Source organism: Plasmodium vivax, chromosome 5 (assembly GCF_000002415.2).
Source record: "Plasmodium vivax chromosome 5, whole genome shotgun sequence".
NCBI lineage: Eukaryota > Apicomplexa > Aconoidasida > Haemosporida > Plasmodiidae > Plasmodium > Plasmodium vivax.
In genome coordinates, this window is record NC_009910.1 from 989,399 (window position 1) to 1,006,522 (window position 17,124).

The window sequence follows — 17,124 nt, forward strand, 5'->3', positions numbered from 1 at the left end:
ATGTAATGGAACTGCTTCTTTTTTATTTCCTTTTTTTTTTTGTGCCGTATGTACCGCTTCCCACCCGCATGACGCACATCTCGCGTTCCTTCTATCTGCCCTTTTTTTTTCCCCACAACTTTGTTGCAAATGCCACTGCATCATCCGATTGGAAGACAAGCCATGGTTTGTTTAATGGGGCGCCTTTGGCCGACTGAATTTTTTCCCGCAAGTGGGCACACAATTGAGCGTCTGTGCATTTCCGCGCGGGTGCCCACTTGTAAAAAATTGCCCCTCCGCAGGGATGCACATATGGAAGCGCGGGGGCTCGATTAATTAATAAAGGACACCATCCCCGCGTAGGACACGGAGGAATCGTTCGCGCTCCTCGCCTGGTTCGACTGGGGGGGAAGGTGCGCAGGTGGAGGCATGAACAGAAGTGGAGATACCCCATGTGGAGGTGACACATGAGAAGGTGCCAATTATGGCGGCGCCGCATGCAAAAGGGCCCATCGCGTGAACGGTGGGAGGACAACTGGTGGGGAGGGCCTACCTGCGAGTAGTGCATCAGCTTGGTGGACACTTTTCCGGGGAGGTCTTGGAGCAGCTGGGGGGGGGGCGCATGGAGGGAAAATGAGCGGACGGATCAGATGAGAGATTAGCGAATGAGCGGATGAGAGGTTAGCAGACGAGAGATTAACAGACCATTGGATGCACCCGCGTGGCGCGCCTACCTGCAGCATCATCTTTATCGGATTCGACCCGCAGATGGTGTTGTGCGTTTTGTTCAGGTACTCAATGAAGTCTGCAAGCGGAGGGAAAAGGCACCAAGTGAAGAGGCAAACAGATAGGAGGAGGTCCTTCACAAAGGGGACGCGCAGACTCACCTGCTATATCGTGGCGACTGATTATGCTGGCTGCGTCTCGATCCATGTTCTACAAAGGGGCGGTGGGAAAAGGGGAAAGGCACACAGATTGGTTCACTTCCCAGGGGTACCTCCCCCCCCAAACGTGCGAGGGAGAAACGTCATTTGCGCCTCCTCAGGGAGAGTACCTCCACCTGCTTGAAGATGTGCGTGTCGTTGTACTTTTGCAGAATGTTGGTAAAGCTGAATCTGCTCGAGGGGGGGAACAAAGGGGGGTGATATCAACGGAGTGGTGAGCGAAACGGAAGCAATAACAGCGGAGCGGTAAGCGAAGCGGGGGAGGAATTCCCAACAGTGGGGAGGCCCTCCTCGTGAAGTGCGCTGAACTACCTTCTTCCGTAGTGACAAAAGTCAGACGAAAACAGAAACAGGTTGCCCTCGTCTTGGAAGTATTTCTTTAGCGGGTTGCCTGCACGGAAAGGAAAAAAAAAAAAAACCTCATCATCAACGTTGGCATTAGCATTAACGTTGGCATTCGCATTAGCACCAACGCTGGCGTTAACGCGTGGTGCTTCTCCTTGCGCGCCGGCCTCGCTGCCTACAAAAGCGGTCTATCTTTTGGATGTCATTCCCGATGCAGCCGACGTATATGGGGATTATTTTTATGTCCTTTCTGCGGGAGGGGGAATGCAGGGCTATGAGGCGGCTGTCTGCGTGTTTCCCTTCCATGTGATGCATTTATTACATTTGCTACATGTATTTATTTTATTTTATTTTCTTATTTTTTTTTTTTTTTTTTTTCCGCTCGGCCGCGCCGAAAGGGTTACTCCTTAATTATGTATTTGATCAGGGGCAACTGCATTTCGATGGAGTGCTCCTCTTCGTCGTCCTCGTCCCCGATGAAGTCGAACAGGTGGTCCACGTCGTTCTGCAGGATCTCCGAAATGACTGCGGGGGGGGAGAACGTGTGGCAGTGCGAGCGGAGAGGCAGACGGGTTGGCAGCCAAATCGGCCAGCCAAATCCCCCAACAGGTGACCAACGCAGATGTGACGGCATTACCCTCCCTGTTTATCTGCAGGAAGCCGAACGGAGTCTCGTACTTCTCCACGTGGGGGAACAGACACCCCTTGTTGTATATGTGGTGGTTGGGGCCAAGGATGAAGATGTTCTTTCTGTGGGGAGGGGGGAAGGAGGGGAAGTGTCACCTGCGAGGTGGCTGCCACTCGGTAGGATGGCCACCCGGCAAAAGATACCCACACCAACGGGGCGCGAAAGGACCCACTTACACATTCTCTACGCTGATGCAGGCGTAAACGTGGGAATTCGTTTGCAGCGCGTAGTCATATCCGGCGTGTCTGGGGGGGGAGCGGCAAAACAAAAAAAAGAAAAAAAGGAAAAAAAGAAATATAATGAAATACAACGAAATGATGAAACAGCAAATGGTAGATGCCAAATGGCAGCGTTGCGCCGGTCTGCCCGAACGCGCATAGGCAACTGTGTGGACTGCCACGTGCACGCAGCCTTACGGACAGATGGCCGCTTTCACGCTCTGCTTCTTGCAGCTGATGCTCTCGAAATGAGTGTCTATGGAGTTCTTCAGCGCGCGGCCTGCGGTGGGGGGCAGGGCGGTGGAGAAATGCAGAAGTGACGAAATGCAGAAGTGACGAAATGGAGAAGCGACGAAGTGGTAGACCGATGGACCGCTGCAATCGTGGAAGTCAATCCGGGTGGGGAAGCAACGTTCGCTGTGTGTGGCTTCCATGTGGTGGCATGCCTTCCGGACCCACATCCCCTCTTAGCTGCTCAGCTCATCGAGGCACGCTCCCCCCTATCTTGCAGAGAGACGCGTGCAGAATTACCACTGCTAGAGTACCAGGAGCCCGCGTGGTAGGCCTTCCGATAACTGGTCATGGTTGCGAGGGCAGGCAAACGAAAAGTTGGCGATTTTTTTTTGGGGGGGGGGCTCAAATTTTGGCGATTTTAAAAAATCTACTTTGGCAGATTCGCTACAGAGATGTCGCGTGGGGCGAAGATGAAATGCTTTACGCGAAGGTCCACGGTGTTATTACTGCCCTGACGTTATTACTGCCGTGACGTTACTACTGCCGCGACGTTATTACCGCCACTGCGGAGGAGAAACCGGTAGGGGCAAACAATTCGACTCATGCGTCGCCTGGGTGTTCATTTAAAAATGCTACTTTGTCCTGCTTCGTTTCGCTCGTACAGCGTAGTTCCGTTTTGCTATTTTTTTTTTTTTTTTTTTTTTTTTCACGTGGAGAGGGCACTGGCTGGGGGGATAGACCAGTCCAAAAAATTGTTCCTCCCCAGTTTGGATGCCACATGCCGCCATTTCGAAGGCGTGGAGAAAACATGCGGCGTGGGTCAAATGGGGAACGTGTCACCCCCTGCGGAGGAAGAGCACACCGCTCAGCCTTACGGGTGGAGGCACAGTAGCTAACCATGGCCGCTCATCCATCACGCAGGGGGAGGGGTAGTCTCAGTCGCAATCACAGTCGCAGTCGCGTATGCCTCACCGAAGGGGTGAAGTGCTTGCATAAACGCTGCTAAAGTGGAAGAGCCAAAAGAGGGCTCCTGGTGGCGCCCCCGATGGCCCCCCCGAACAGAAAAAAGATATTCCCGGGGAGCACAAAGAAGTGCCATTTTAAAAGGACATTATAAAGGGCCACGAAACAGTGATGAGAGTTTTTTTTTTTTTAAAGAGGAAGGAACACCATCTGTGCTGATTCATGTAGGCATGTGGAAAGGTGTGTACATTTGCACATGTGCTGCGATGCGATGTGATGTGATGTTCGCGGCATAAGGGTGTGATCCAAATGTGGGTAGGATGGCCCCCCCGCCTATTTTTAAAGTCCCATTTAGGCCACTGAAATGGGGTAGATCTGAGAATGTACACGCAGTCGCTTGGAAGCAAAATGCGTTTTGGTCAAACTCCTCATTTGGTTAATCGTCTGTGGGGTGGTTGGCCTCATCCAGGTGATTCGCATCCCCTTCGTTGGAATTTGCGGCTCCTCCCCTTCGTTGTAGTCTACTGCTCCTCCCCTTCGTGGGTTTTCTCTTCCTCCCCACCGGGCCTCCCCTCACCATTATTTATCTGGCCCGTCTGGAGCAACTCGCTGCTTTCCTCACCTGTTTCCCCTCGACATGACTGCGCGTCTTCCCGTTTTTCCACCCCACCATTTGTACCATCCTCACTAAGCACTTCCTCATCAGCACCGTCTAATTTGTCCGTTTCGTTCCCCATGCCACTCCCCAACTGTTCTTCTTCCTCCTTCATTTCGATGCTCGCCTGGCTTGCTTCATCGTCGCTCCGCTTTTGCAGCGGGGAGGGGGGTTCGCTATTTGGAGGCTTTCTCACCGGTGTGTGCCTCTCGGGGGGGTCATCATTCAATTCGTCATGGCGGCTGCCACATGCGTCGTCATCGCCAAGAGCGTCTTGTGCCTCTCCAGTTGTGATTTCCTGCGCGGCTTCTGCGTCCTCCAGCACAGCTTCAGCGTCCTCCTGGGCAGCTTCAGCGTCCTCCTGTACAGCTCCTACGTCCTCCTGTGCTGCTTCTACTTCTTCCTCCTGTACAGCTTCCACTCCTTGTGTGTCTTTCACATTTTCTTGCCCCTCCTCTGCGTCATTCACCTCTTCCTCCACTTCCTCAGCCACTTCTTCCGTCACCTCTTCAGCTACCTCTTCAGCTACCTCCTCAGCCACCTCCTCAGCCACCTCCTCAGCCACCTCCTCAGCCACCTCCTCAGCCACCTCCTCAGCCACCTCCTCAGCCACTTCTTCCATCACCTCCTCAGCCACTTCTTCCATCACCTCCTCAGCTACCTCCTCATTTACCTCCTCAATCATCTCCTCAGCCACCTCCTCATTTACCTCCTCATTTACCTCCTCAATCATTTCCTCATTCACCTCATCCATCACCTCTTCCACCTCTTCAGTTACCTCCTCGATCACCTCCCCATCTACCTCATTCACCTTTTCAGACACCTCCTCAGCTACCTCCTCGATCACCTCCCCATCTACCTCATTCACCTCCTCAGTCACCTCTTCAGCCATCTCATTTACCTCCTCAGTCACCTCTTCAGCCATCTCATTTACCTCCCCATCTACCTCTTCAGTTATCTCCTCATTCACCTCTTCCGTCACCTCCTCAGTCACTTCCTCAGTTACTTCCTCATCTACCTCCTCATTTACCTCCTCAGTCACTTCCTCATTCACCTCTTCCTTCACTTCCTCAGTCACCTCCTCATTCACCTCCTCCTTCACCTCCTCAGCCACCCCCTCCCTTGCACTACGCCCGAGCTTCTCCGTGATCTGCTTCTCCAGCTTCAAAAGTATGTCATTTTCAAATTCCGGGATAAATACTTTTTTTTTCTTTTTTTTTATTTTCTGCGAGTCGTTTTTGTTACCTTGGGGGAGGCTCTTCGACTGGGTTGGCACCGAGAGGTGGTCCCCCTCACGAGCGGCTTCTTTCTCCTCCTCACGTGCGTCTTCTTTCTTCCCCTCACGCGTGTCTTCTTTCTTCTCTCCCGGCAGTGCCGTGTGGGCAACTTCCTCATGGGGAAGTTCGCGGCCATTTCCATCCTCCAGCAATTGTTCTATAAAATTTTTCTCCTCAATCTGGTCGTTACCAGCCCAAGTAGTTTCCCCTTCCCTCTTCATAAGCTCCACATCAGTGGCTCGTTCATGTGTACGTTCTCCCCTCTCAGGGGCATTCCTTCTGAGCAGCGTAGCTTTAACCTTCCCATCCCCACCTCTATTACCTTTTAGCAGTTTTATATTTAATGCCCTCTTCAAAATGTTGTGTTTTTCGAGATTATTTTTTTCTTCATTAAGCAAATTCATTTTTTCTTCCTCCAAATTGGAGATTTGTTTTTTTAATTTTGCCAAAGTGTTGCTCAAGTTGCTGATGTGGCTATTTTTTTCTTTTTTCAGTTCGTCTCTCTTCGTGTTGAGGAGGAAAATGCGTCTCTCGAGGTTCTCCTTGGACGCGTCGTTTTCGGCGCCCGCCAGGCCGTCGTCCTCCCTTTTCCTGTCTATGTTAAGTTCGTTCATTTTCTTTTTTATCTCGTCCAGCTGCGCGTTGATTCTGCAGAGGGGGGAAAAAAAGAAAAAAAAAAGGAAAAAAAAAAGGAAGAAAAAACAGTAAAGCGATAAGACAACAAAACAGTGTAATGATATAATAGCGCGTAAAATAACTGTGCGCATGATGCAGATGGGGCTGCCTTTTTGGAGCATCCCCGCGGCAACCCCTTTGGGGGAGGACCTACTTGCAAATGTTCTCCTCGTAGAGGCGGTTCCCATTCTGCAGCTGAATCAGCCGGGAGCACAGCGTCGACTGCTGGCTTAGCAAATTTCTGTATTCCTTCTCCAAGGCTATTTTGTTGGGCTTCCTCTTATTAGAATCTAATAGCTTTTCATTTTTCCTTATGCTGTCCTTTAAAAACTTGATTTCCTTTTTCCTAGTTTCAATGTCTAGGCAAACTTGCTTGTACTTTTGCTCCAGAGTGGAAATGAATAATGGGTCTGTTGACTTCTTCAGCTTTTTTTTCAAAAGAATGTTATCCTTCTTAGCCGTTTCGATGTGCTTATTTAGGTAGTGTATATTTTTCTCTATCGAGTTATACGTTTTCTTCAGTTCTGGCTTGCTCTGGTTGCTCGCGTTGACTTTGTAGCTTTCGCAGAGGGACACGAATTCGTTTACCTTGCCGTTGTGCTCGAGGAGGTACTCCGCGCTGAGGTTTTTCTGCCGTGGGGGGGTGCACGTAATGAGCAGCGGGGGGGCAGCCACAAAGGGGGGCAGCCACAAAGGGGCGCACACGGTGCCGCTACGCCACCGCTACGGTACCACTACACCACCGCCACACCACCGCCACACCACCGCCACACCACCGCCACACCACCGCCACACCACCGCCACACCACCGCCACACCACCGCCACACCACCGCCACACCACCGCCACACCACCGCCACACCACCGCTACACCACCGCTACAGCGCATTACATTCCTCAGCAGCAGGTCGCTATCCTCCAGCAACTTGTACACATTTTTCAGCTCGATCGGGCAGTACACCTTGTTCTTTATTATCTCGTCCCGGTTTTTGGTTATTTGGAGGGCTGCGAAATGGGGGAGAGAGCGGTGGAGGCGCCACGTGATTTTGCCTTTTTGCAGACGGTTATGCGGAAATGTTCATTCTGCCTAACAGGTATTTTTCTTTTCTTTTCCTTTCTTTTTCTTTTTTTTTTTTTTTTTTCTTCTTCCCAAACGGGATGCGAACGCAGTAATGAAAAACACAAAGACGCGCTCCCCTCAGCGCCCTACTTGTAGAGGACACTTCCTTCTCGTAAGAAAAACTCTTCTTCGAGGAGTACCTCAGGGACGGCTTCGCTTCAGACGCATTCATTTTTGCATCCTATTTTGGGGTTAAAAAATAGCTCTCTTTTTTGTGCAGTGGTGGCGACGGGTGGGGGGGCCCGGCCGCTCTCTGCGCCAGAAGGGAGGGGCACAAGAGCGTACGTTTAAGTAGTACATACACAAACATGAAATTATACGCCCGTTCAATTACACTTCCGTTCAATTACACATCCCTGTCGACCGCTGCCGCCTAACCACGCCCCGAAAAGGCAACGCTTAAGTACCGCGTAAACGTCCACCCCTGTGTTGCGTTTTTTCCGGCCGCGCTTCACCCACGCGGGCTGTCTAAACGGGGGAAGAGTCACGGCGTGGAGCGAAATGGAAGCCGCAAAAATGATGGCTCCTTTTTTGCAGCACTCAAGGAGAGAGAGGCAATAGAAAAAAATTCCTCATTTGTGTTGACCTGCCCAGTTCACCCCAAAATTAACCCCTTTATTAATTTATTTTTTATTTTCTTTTTTTTTTTCGCAGACTCAGCTGATTGGTCGCTTCGCATAAGTTTAAGCCATAGGGATGGAAAGAGCGGGCTAAAAAAAAAAAAAAATAGACAAATTTGATTTATGTCACCCCTATGCGTATTTTTTTTTTTTTTTTTTTTTTTTTTYCTTCACATTTTATAAAATACACACAAGTGGAAAAAAAAAAAAGGAGAAGCCTCGAAAGTGCTCTCAACGCATCCTCCTTTTGGGCATCAGTCGAAAAGACCCTAAATTCCTCCTTTAAGTTTACTAATATATTTTTGAAATTTTTCTCAATAAATATGTATAAGGATACACATAAACGTTGCTATATGCATGCTTGCATATCTTTTTTTTCGTTTCAAACCTACTTAACGGCAAGATTGCCGACTTAAGCGTGGCAAAAAAGAAGAAAAAACCCGTGGCAGGTTATTCTGTTCCGCTGTACCTGAGCGCGTGTGTGCCCCTCCTCCCCAGTTTCGATCATGCTAACGGTGTTTCCTTTTCTGGGAGTCCCCCCTTGTGCATTTTTTCCACTAAAATGATAGACACCATTCTGAGGATGTTTCTGGGGAAGTACTTTGAACGTACGTCCAAATGGCACCTCAAGTGGGCGAAGCGGAGTCGAACAAATGACCGGTTAGAGTGAGTACCCTGGCCCCCCCCCCCATCACTCCACCTCTTCGACTTACACCACCTGCAGCATGCGACAAGAATTTCCTAACCATGAACATGAATGCAGGAATTGAAATTAGAAACATCATAATAAAGAACGACGAAATTAATCACTTTTTAAAGGTGATCCCATTTTGACCGCCACGTTTGATGGCACCTCTTTCAGCCCCTTCATGGGGTGGTTCCACCGCTGGTGAAAGTACCTTCAAAAAGATGTCTCCCATCTTGTGAGGACCCCTTCTCGGGAGATTATCCCTTTTTTATTATTTCCCCTTCCCCACACCCAAGAGTAAAAACATAGACGTAGAAATAGTGTACTTGAAAATTGAAAGAATCAACATCAGTTTTGTAACTCTGTCAGGCATGCTAACTGTAAAATGAAAATGAGCAACGGGGTTTCCTCGCGCGTTTGTGAGACCCCACTTCTTCCTGTTTCTACAAAGTGGTGCATGCGAAATGGGGATGATAATGATGATGAGTACGACAGTGATGATTACGATAATGATGATGATTTTTTTTTTTTTTTTTTCCTTTTTTTTCACCCTTTGAACCACCCCCCATCGACTCGCAGCTCAAACTGCAGGGCGTGGACTTAAGACTCAAGCCACACATACATAGGAACGCCTCCAAGGGAATTAAAAACAAGTTGATGAATCTGCTAAGACGTAATGAAGGTAAGCTAAAAGTGGGGCCTCAGCGGCGGGGGCGCTCTCCTGTGCATACCAACCCGAGAAAGAACATTTGCAGTCTCCACTTCATTTCGTGCCCTTTTCGTGAACATCGCAGGCAATGTGCAGCTTCTTTCTCCACTCAAGGCGGGGGTAATCGAGAGGGAGTAACTGACGAGGCGAAAAATTAAAAGGAGGATCAAAGTGGTGCGAGGCGGTTTGCCCTGAGTTACCACCTCTAGTCTCCCATCAGGTTCATCGCGTTGCGTCACCTTTCATCACTTCTCATCACTTCTCTTCACTTCTCATCACTCCCCCACGTTCACCAGCGTGTCAACCTCGCAACCCCCCAAGGGGCACACAAAACCCTCTGCTGCTGCTGCGAAAGCTACCAAGATGTGCAGGACAGCCTCTGCTGCTACAACAACGTCAGCAAAGTTAAAACTTATATATGTAAGGATTGCTCTGTTTTGAAGGACCAAAATGATGAGGCACATTTGGCATTTCTTAAGAAGCAAGTCACTTTGGAGAAAGCACACCGGCATGCTTTCGGCGAAGCAAGCAGAAGCGTCGTGATCACGGGCAGCGGTGCCCCCACTGCTGCTAATTCCGTTGTGGGGCCGGATGTAAAGGCCAAAAGATGTAGAACCATTCACCTGAACAGTGCAGAACGGATTAGGCACTACGATGATATGGGGCAACGTCCATACAAAAGTGCCATGGGGAGAACCCACACGAGGGGTAATATGCAAGCCGAACCGGCGGACTATCTCTTTGTTAAAGAACTCGTGGAGAATCAACCTCCCAGGGGTCATTTCCCCCATTGGGGAAATCCAAATCATATCAGCAAAAGCGGCGTGGCATACAACACAAGTGCAGCATGCGCACTTAAGAGAGTGAATACCCCCCTTCAATATTGTTCTGCTCAAATGGGAAAAAATGAGCACGTCCACGTGAGTGCTTCAAATGGGACGCAACATATTCGCAGTGCTTGTAAGAGCAATTTGAGGGGTGACCATTCGGATGGTAGGCAGCTGCGGCAGGGCGTGCACGTGAACATAGACATGTATGCTGCTGGAGAACTGCTCAATGGAGTGAAGAATCATCGGGACGAGCACCCTCCGCGTGGCAGCTGTGGCGACTTACGTAACGCCCATTCAAAATTAAAGGGGGGAAAAATTCTGAACAAATTTCACATATATGACGACATGGGGAGTGACATTCACCAGAGAAGCGGCATATTAACTGATCATGCAGGGGTAGATTCTCGGGAGGAGAACCCCCCCCACAGAAGTTACCATAATGGAGATGTGCCGTGCAAATGCCATCCACTGAGTAACAAATGCACGCATTTGCTATACTCATACAACGGGACGAACAGCAACAATTGTAGGCGGATAAAAATCGACCATATTTTTAACGCCAATTTGTGATCCGTTTTGCGCCCCTAATTAGCACCACCAACATGTCAACATGTTGAGGAAGTTTACTATTGTCACGCTTTTTTTTTTTTCCCCATTCTTTTGCCACATTTTAAAAACAACAAAAAAAAAGGGGTAGCATCCCTCGGGATAGCCACAGCAATGCGCCAAAACAGTTCCACTTGCGGAGAGGCGCACCTTTTTGTCACTTTCGCTACTCAAACAGAAAGAAGCATATGTGAGCATGTGAGCATGTGCCCACGTGTTCATCAAGGTGACTAGCATTTCGCACATTGGTCACTACAAATTGGGGACAAGCTGAACAAATGGGTCTACGTGGGGAAACACGGGATGGAAATCTCCGGTAGGGGCGCAAAAAAAAAAAAAAAATAGCCAAAATGGCCTAAATAGCCAAAACTGCCTGCACGTACAGGCGTATGCACACACGCATGCATACATTCCTTGAAAAAATAAACAAAAAAAAAAAAAAAATGACGCGTTTGAAATGATTTCCCCTCGTGTGTGCGGGGAAATTCCCCATTTTTTTATGAACCGTTCAGGTGAAAGTAGCACAACTTTGGCTAGCTCCCCCTTTTTTGGCTATTTTTTTTTTTTTTACGAATGGAAGCGTATATTATTCTGGCCGATGAGCTTATACTGGCTAGTCTTTTGTTTCGACCGAATAACCTTATTGGTGTCTGGGATGATGGGCATATCGCCTATGTCAAGGGGTTTGGGAAATTCCTTAAAGTAGGGATGTTTTAAAGCGTCTGCCGCGGAGATCCTATTTTTGGGGTTAAAATGCAGCAACTGTTGTAGTAAGTCCAGCCCAGTATCTGATAAGTATAGGCCCGAGAACTGGTTGGCAACATTGGGGAAATGGGAGCGTATTTTGGTGACGTTCATTTTGATTTTTTTTTTTTTAAAAAGTTCTTTATTTTTCGAAATAAAAGAGTATTCATAAAATTCGGGGTAGTCTTCCCTATCTGGTAGACCTAGCAAACTTAATATTTTTAAAATCTGGTCAATTTCGTTTTCCCCAATAAATAATGGCTTCTTAAGAATCATTTCAGCAAAAATGCAGCCAACACTCCATATGTCGATTTTATTTGTATAGCACCTTTCTCCTAAGAGCAATTCTGGGGCTCTATACCATAACGTTACAACATTCTTTGTAATGTTGTGGTTGTTTATATGGCCAAATTTTCTCGCCATTCCAAAGTCACAAATTTTTAGGACGCCTTTATTGCTATACAGCAGATTGGTCGTTTTTAAATCTCTGTGCATGACCCAGTTGGTGTGCAGGTAATCAACACCGCTGAGTAGCTGCTTCAGTAGGCACTTCAGTTCCGAGATGGAGAAGCTCGGGGTTTTGTTGTCCAAGAGAATTTTCAATTCATGCTCTACATATTCCATGACTAGGTAAATGTCATTTAGGTGTTTGCCTATCACTACTTCCTTTACGGATAAAATATTTTCATGGTACAATTGGAGGAGTATGTTTATTTCCCGAAGGGATGTGATTGCAAACCCTTCGTGGCGCATGCTCGAAAAGTGCTTCAGCTGTTTCAGCGCTACTATCTTCTTCGTCTTTTTGTTCTGTGCCCGGAACACTGCTCCGTAGGTCCCTTCGCTTATTTTGTTCAGTCGTCTGTAGTTCTTCACGCTCCGGCACCCGTTCAGCAGCCCCTGCGCTTTGACCGCCTCGCCGTCGCTGGAGGGTCCATCGCTTCGCCCTTCGGAGCCTCCCTCCTCGTCACTTCTCCCCCCGTCACTTCTCTCTTCATCACTTCCAAACTCCTCACTTTCGCATTCGTCCCAGTCTTCTTCCTCGTCGTTACCTTGCTGCAGATGCCTCTCATGACTGTGTCCCCTTTTCATTCTCTCCTCCCTCCTCCTCCCCCCTTCATCACTGCTACGCTTTTCATGCGGGTTGGGCTCCCTTTCAGTATTAACACGTTTCACATGGCTGTCGTTCCTGCTGCTTACATCTTCTTCCTCCCCCTGGTTGGTTCCTTCCCTTGTCCTTTTACCAGTGTGATAACTATGGTCGCTTGTTCTGTCCGGGGAGTGCTTCCTCTTATCGCTTGTCTTGGCAACGTGCTGCGACTCGCCAAAATAGCTGTTTTCATCGGCACGCCTATTATAGTAATGGTAGCGTGACCTTTCAAACTGGTCCTTTTTCTTTTCATTGCGCTTGGCCATTTCGCTATTGTATCTCGTTTCCACTGGGTTGTCCTGGCCATTGGGGGGACCGTCCCCCCGGTAGAAGTGTCTGTTGCCTCCGTGGTCACGGCGGTCTCGGTCATGGCCATGGGCATGGCGGTTATGATCTCGGTGGTTATGATCATGATGGTTATGTCGACTGTGCCAATCATCGCGGTGGTGACGCCCACCTCCCCTACCACCGTAGTGGCGATATTTCCCCCCCTTGGGAGGCCCCCTGTCTTCCATTTTGCAGTATATTTAAGAGGGGCTCTAAAGTTAAGTTCGCCTTTTTCCCCAGCGTTGCGTAAAAACGAGGGCAGCTCCTTCCACTTTGCATGCCTTTTACAAAACGGCGTTTGCAATTATGAGAAACTTCCTCCAGTTGTGTCTTGGCATAAATGTAAAATTGGTTCTCTTTTTTTTTTTTTTTTTTTTCCCACGTCGTCAATTAGATGTTCATTGTTGTTTATGTTATTTGATTGCAATATGGGAGGACGTGCTTTGGTGAATTTTTTTTTTTTTTTTTTTTCTGTCGAGTTTTCCTCTTCCTGTGCGCATTAAAGGATGCTATGATTGGAGTCATTTGTTCGTACGTTCCTGCGTTTTCGCGCAAACTATGGGTTGCCTTTCCAGTTGGAATGATCTCCTATCTTGCGTATACTTACCATTTGTTTGTTTCCTATTTGTTGGGTGCTCTTTTTTTTTTTTTTTTTACCAAAGTGTGGGCTACAAAAATTGGGGCTAATTTTTTTTTGGGGGGGGCCCTCTTCCATACAAGTGCAGTATTATTTTGTTGGAAGGGGAGGGGGGGGCTTACCACTAAGTTTAGGGAAGTTTCCCTTGGCCAGGAGGAAGAGGGTCCTTTCCTGGCGCGACACTGTTCCATAGTGTTGATGACGATGGTGACCGGTGATGAATTTTTTTCTTTTTTTCTACCACCTCTCAATTGTTGCACATTTCGCCACGTCAACGCATGACCGAAAGAAGTTTTTTTTTTTTTTCCCTTTTTGTGAAAACACTGGGGAAGGTACATTTGTTGGAAAACGCTTCCTCTTCTTACACGTTTCGTGAATGTACCTTCGTCCGCGCTACCGATTGGTGTGAAACGATTGATGATTTGTATCCCCTGCGGAGAGGCCCACCTGTGCGTTTGTTCGCCCCTCCCAGCCCCATATCCTGGCTGGGTAACGCTCCATTTTGTGATTCCCCATTCGGTTCGCAAAAATGGAAGCCAACATGATGCGGTTTCTCCACCCCACCAGGGGGGTTAGCAACGTTATATGTGTAGCAACAAGTTAACATGTCCGAGCAGCATAAGGAGGAAAAAGAAAAGAAAAACTGCCCTTAAATCATGCCAACAAATTGTGAAACGAATTTCGGCACACATGTGGTTACATGTAGGCGAACATAACACCATAGGGGATACTCCTCCGGGGGACTGCCCTGTGTAAAGTCTACTTGGGTCGAAGCACACCACTCCTACGGGGGTGCGGGAGAAACAGATGCTCCATATGATGAAGCAAAAAAAAAGGCGCGCTGTGGAAAAAAGTCGAGCGGTTTAAGGCCTTTTCCTTCGTGTCCACATAACGGTTTGTGGCCATTCCCCTCGATGTGTTAATGACATCCACGTTTTAAAGGGGATACTCGTGGGGTGAAAATTTGGGGGGACGCAGCAAAGGCGCAGATGTTTCACGCATGTGCTGTCTGGAGAATACGCGCAGGAACTATATACATATGTATATATATACATATATATATGTATATTTTTTTTTTTTTTTTTTTTTTTCGCGCAAAAGGGGGCATCCTCGCGAAAAAAAGAAGCAATTTCCTTTTAGTGTCCAAAAGTGGATCTCCCGTTGGGTAATCTCCAGCTCTGCAGCGTCTAACATTGGGACTGCTTCTGGGTACCTCCACTGATAGTGTTTTTTTTTTTGTAAGTTCGGCTGGGCATTTTTCCATTTGTGAAGGCTTCACGCCAGGGTAAGGAGAGACACGAACATCGCGTCTTCACCCGCCCCCAAAAAAGGGGACATGACTGATGCCACTCGGGGAGCTCTCCAGGATGGTTAAAGGAAAATTCCCCTTTGTCCTGCTTAATCGTTAATTGGGTGAGCTCCTCCGCCGCGACCCCCTTTGATGTAGCGAACAGGATGAAAGCCCCGGCGTTCAAACCCCTATGCGAGGTCATTCGGATCAAAAAAAGGGAAGATGCAGATGCAGCTGCGGGGAGCGAATTGTACAAGGCCTTTCTAAATGCCGGGAAGAAGAACGAAGAGGAGTTAAGAAGCAAGAGTGTAAAAATTGTTATCTACGAGCATGTGAAGTATGAAGAGGAGAAGCAGCTGAGCAGCAGCAGTTCGAGGAGCGACTCGGACGGCGCCGCCAATCTCGGCCATGGTTGTGCCCTTCCACAGGGGGAAAGCAAAATGGACAAGAAAGGAAAAAAAAAAAAGGAGACCCCGGGGGGAGAACACGGGGAGGCAGCCAAGGTGGAGTCAACGAATGTCTACCAGGCTGGAAATGGAGGGGAAGGGGGGGCCAAGGAAAAAGGCAATCCAAAAGAAGGCGCAAGAGAAACCGCAAAGGTGACAGCAAAGGTGAAAGCGAAAGCCCAAGGGAAGGAAAAAGCATATCGAGAGGGAGAACCAACTGCAGGGGGGGAGGAAGACACCCACAAGGTGGGGGAAAAGGGTCCTCGAGTTGAGAATAACAAAGAGGGAGTAACCACCCAAGGGGAAGGCACCCCAAACGGAAAAAACACCCCTCTGACCATCCACACACAAAAAAGCGACGTGGTGAAAGAGAGAAAATCATCCAAAGTCCTAGGAACAGTAAAAATTCTGTACAATTTTTATGTAAATTTATTTGACAAGTTAAAGGAAGAAGTGGAAAACATTCAGAGCGGAGCTGCGAACAACCACGTCGATCTGTTTCGAGACGTCAGTCTGTACTCCAACTGCGTTTCCTTATTTGACGTGATTAACCTTTGTGAAGATTTAAAAATAATAAAAACGTTTCTGAACTCGAAGAAGGAGTGCGAGCTGATTTGGATCCTCACGGTGAACTACCTGGACAAGGTCGACGTCAAGCTGTTTGAGCGGTACAAGCATAAGATTGACGTGCCGGCGAGTGAGCCGGTGAGGGAGCGAGTGAATGAGCCAGTGAATGAGCCGGCGAGTGAACCAGCGGAGGGGCCAGCGAAGAGGAACAGGAGTGAGGAGCGCACCGAGGTAAGCGAAAAAAAAGGGGGGGAAAAGACCCAAAAGGGGGACATCGCCCCTGTCCCTATTAAGGGGGTGGAAGCCAACGCTGGAGCTGATACATCAGAAAGAATGGGGGACCCCCCGCACCCGGGCCAAGAAATGCTCACCCTAAAAGAGTACATCTACGCAAATTGCCACGAAAGAAAAGATGCCATCATGTTCAGAAGGGTTAACTTCTTTGTCTTCCTCTACGTGCTCATATATATAATCAAAACGAGCTCACGCAAAATCAAGTCCCTCTCAGATGACGTAAAAAAAGTGAGGAGCTTCTTCTTCTTTCTTAACTTATATAAAAAAAAAAAAACGATCGAAACGTTGAGGAATATATATAAGGATAAGTATTTGCCATTTTTCCAGAATTTTAAGAGCGCAAAAGAAATTGAAGAATACCGAAGGAGGAAGATTTTCTGCCACAAATTTTCCTTCCATAACGTTGACAAGATTTTAAACCAAAGGGGTGATGAACTGGTCAGGCTGAAGGAGGCCTGCACTCGGGGGGGGGAGAACCAACCCGGGGATGAGAAGCCACCCGCGGAGGAGAAGCAAATTGGGGAGGGCAGCTACGAACTGACCAATTATGTAAACGCAGCCGAGCTAGACAGCAACTTAAACTCTACCGGCAACCCGAACAGCGAAGGCAAAAGGGAATCCCCCCCACTATTGAGCCCATACCTACTCGACTACATATTTAAAAACTACTGCTATAAGAAGAAGCACTGGAAAATGAAGGAAAACGCGTGGATCAACTTTGGAGTGGTTCGAAAGGAAGAAAACAGGAGGTACAAAATGGACATTTATAATCACACCAAATTTAACATCACCGTGGATGTGCTTATCGATGGCGACCTCCCCATCCTCGCCATCTTTAAGGACAAATTATTTTGCGTCAGCTCCAAGTATTCCATTTACCTCCAAATTGACCCCAGCAAGGAGGGCGAGTGGTTCGGGTTCGTCAGCATCGCCTTTAGGTACAAGAACGCCACAAAGGGCGGGGACGCCGTGCGGGTCCCCGTCTACGTCCGCGTCTGTCCGTAGTGAGGTCGGCGGTTAGGGGGGAGCGGCAATAGTTAATGGGTTATGTCCACTTTGCGCTAACTTTTATTTATTGCCTCATTTTTTGCTTCATTTTATTATTATTTTTTTTTTTCGCG

General features: G+C 48.3%; 4 protein-coding genes across 4 annotated transcripts; 2 read left to right on the forward strand and 2 right to left on the reverse strand.

The window, feature by feature from the left end:
- Window positions 1-43: 43 nt before the first annotated feature.
- On the reverse strand, window positions 44-3,066 carry PVX_089970 (hypothetical protein, conserved). The gene is made up of 12 exons (XM_001615036.1): window positions 2,706-3,066; window positions 2,373-2,454; window positions 2,133-2,201; window positions 1,906-2,018; window positions 1,673-1,793; window positions 1,448-1,518; window positions 1,236-1,314; window positions 1,034-1,094; window positions 867-915; window positions 714-784; window positions 533-586; window positions 44-380 (listed from the first exon to the last, which is right to left on the reverse strand). Exons 1-12 carry the CDS (start codon window positions 2,755-2,757, stop codon window positions 312-314), a joined length of 891 nt encoding a protein of 296 aa, XP_001615086.1. The 5' UTR covers window positions 2,758-3,066; the 3' UTR covers window positions 44-311.
- Window positions 3,067-7,905: 4,839 nt separating this feature from the next.
- PVX_089975 (hypothetical protein, conserved) lies at window positions 7,906-10,514 on the forward strand (the record flags this gene model as incomplete). Its single annotated transcript, XM_001615037.1, has 4 exons — window positions 7,906-8,325; window positions 8,442-8,702; window positions 8,985-9,087; window positions 9,436-10,514. Exons 3-4 carry the CDS (start codon window positions 9,063-9,065, stop codon window positions 10,512-10,514), a joined length of 1,104 nt encoding a protein of 367 aa, XP_001615087.1. The 5' UTR covers window positions 7,906-8,325; window positions 8,442-8,702; window positions 8,985-9,062.
- Window positions 10,515-11,117: 603 nt separating this feature from the next.
- On the reverse strand, window positions 11,118-12,956 carry PVX_089980 (cdc2-related protein kinase 1, putative; the record flags this gene model as incomplete). The annotated part of the gene is made up of 1 exon (XM_001615038.1): window positions 11,118-12,956. The coding sequence occupies one exon, from the start codon at window positions 12,954-12,956 to the stop codon at window positions 11,118-11,120; it is 1,839 nt and encodes a 612-aa protein (XP_001615088.1).
- A 1,587-nt stretch (window positions 12,957-14,543) lies between these two features.
- Window positions 14,544-17,008, forward strand: PVX_089985 (hypothetical protein, conserved; the record flags this gene model as incomplete). The annotated part of the gene is made up of 1 exon (XM_001615039.1): window positions 14,544-17,008. The coding sequence occupies exon 1, from the start codon at window positions 14,861-14,863 to the stop codon at window positions 17,006-17,008; it is 2,148 nt and encodes a 715-aa protein (XP_001615089.1). The 5' UTR covers window positions 14,544-14,860.
- Between the last annotated feature and the right edge of the window lie 116 nt (window positions 17,009-17,124).

Excerpts from the sequence above, each read along its gene's own strand:
- PVX_089970 (XM_001615036.1), bottom strand. The coding sequence starts at position 2,757 with ATGACCAGTTATCGGAAGGCCTACCACGCGGGCTCCTGGTACTCTAGC. Across the intron at positions 2,019-2,132 it reads TGCATCAGCGTAGAGAATGT|AAAGAACATCTTCATCCTTG; the intron begins GTAAGTGGGTCC and ends CCCTCCCCACAG. Across the intron at positions 1,315-1,447 it reads CCAAAAGATAGACCGCTTTT|GCAACCCGCTAAAGAAATAC; the intron begins GTAGGCAGCGAG and ends CTTTCCGTGCAG.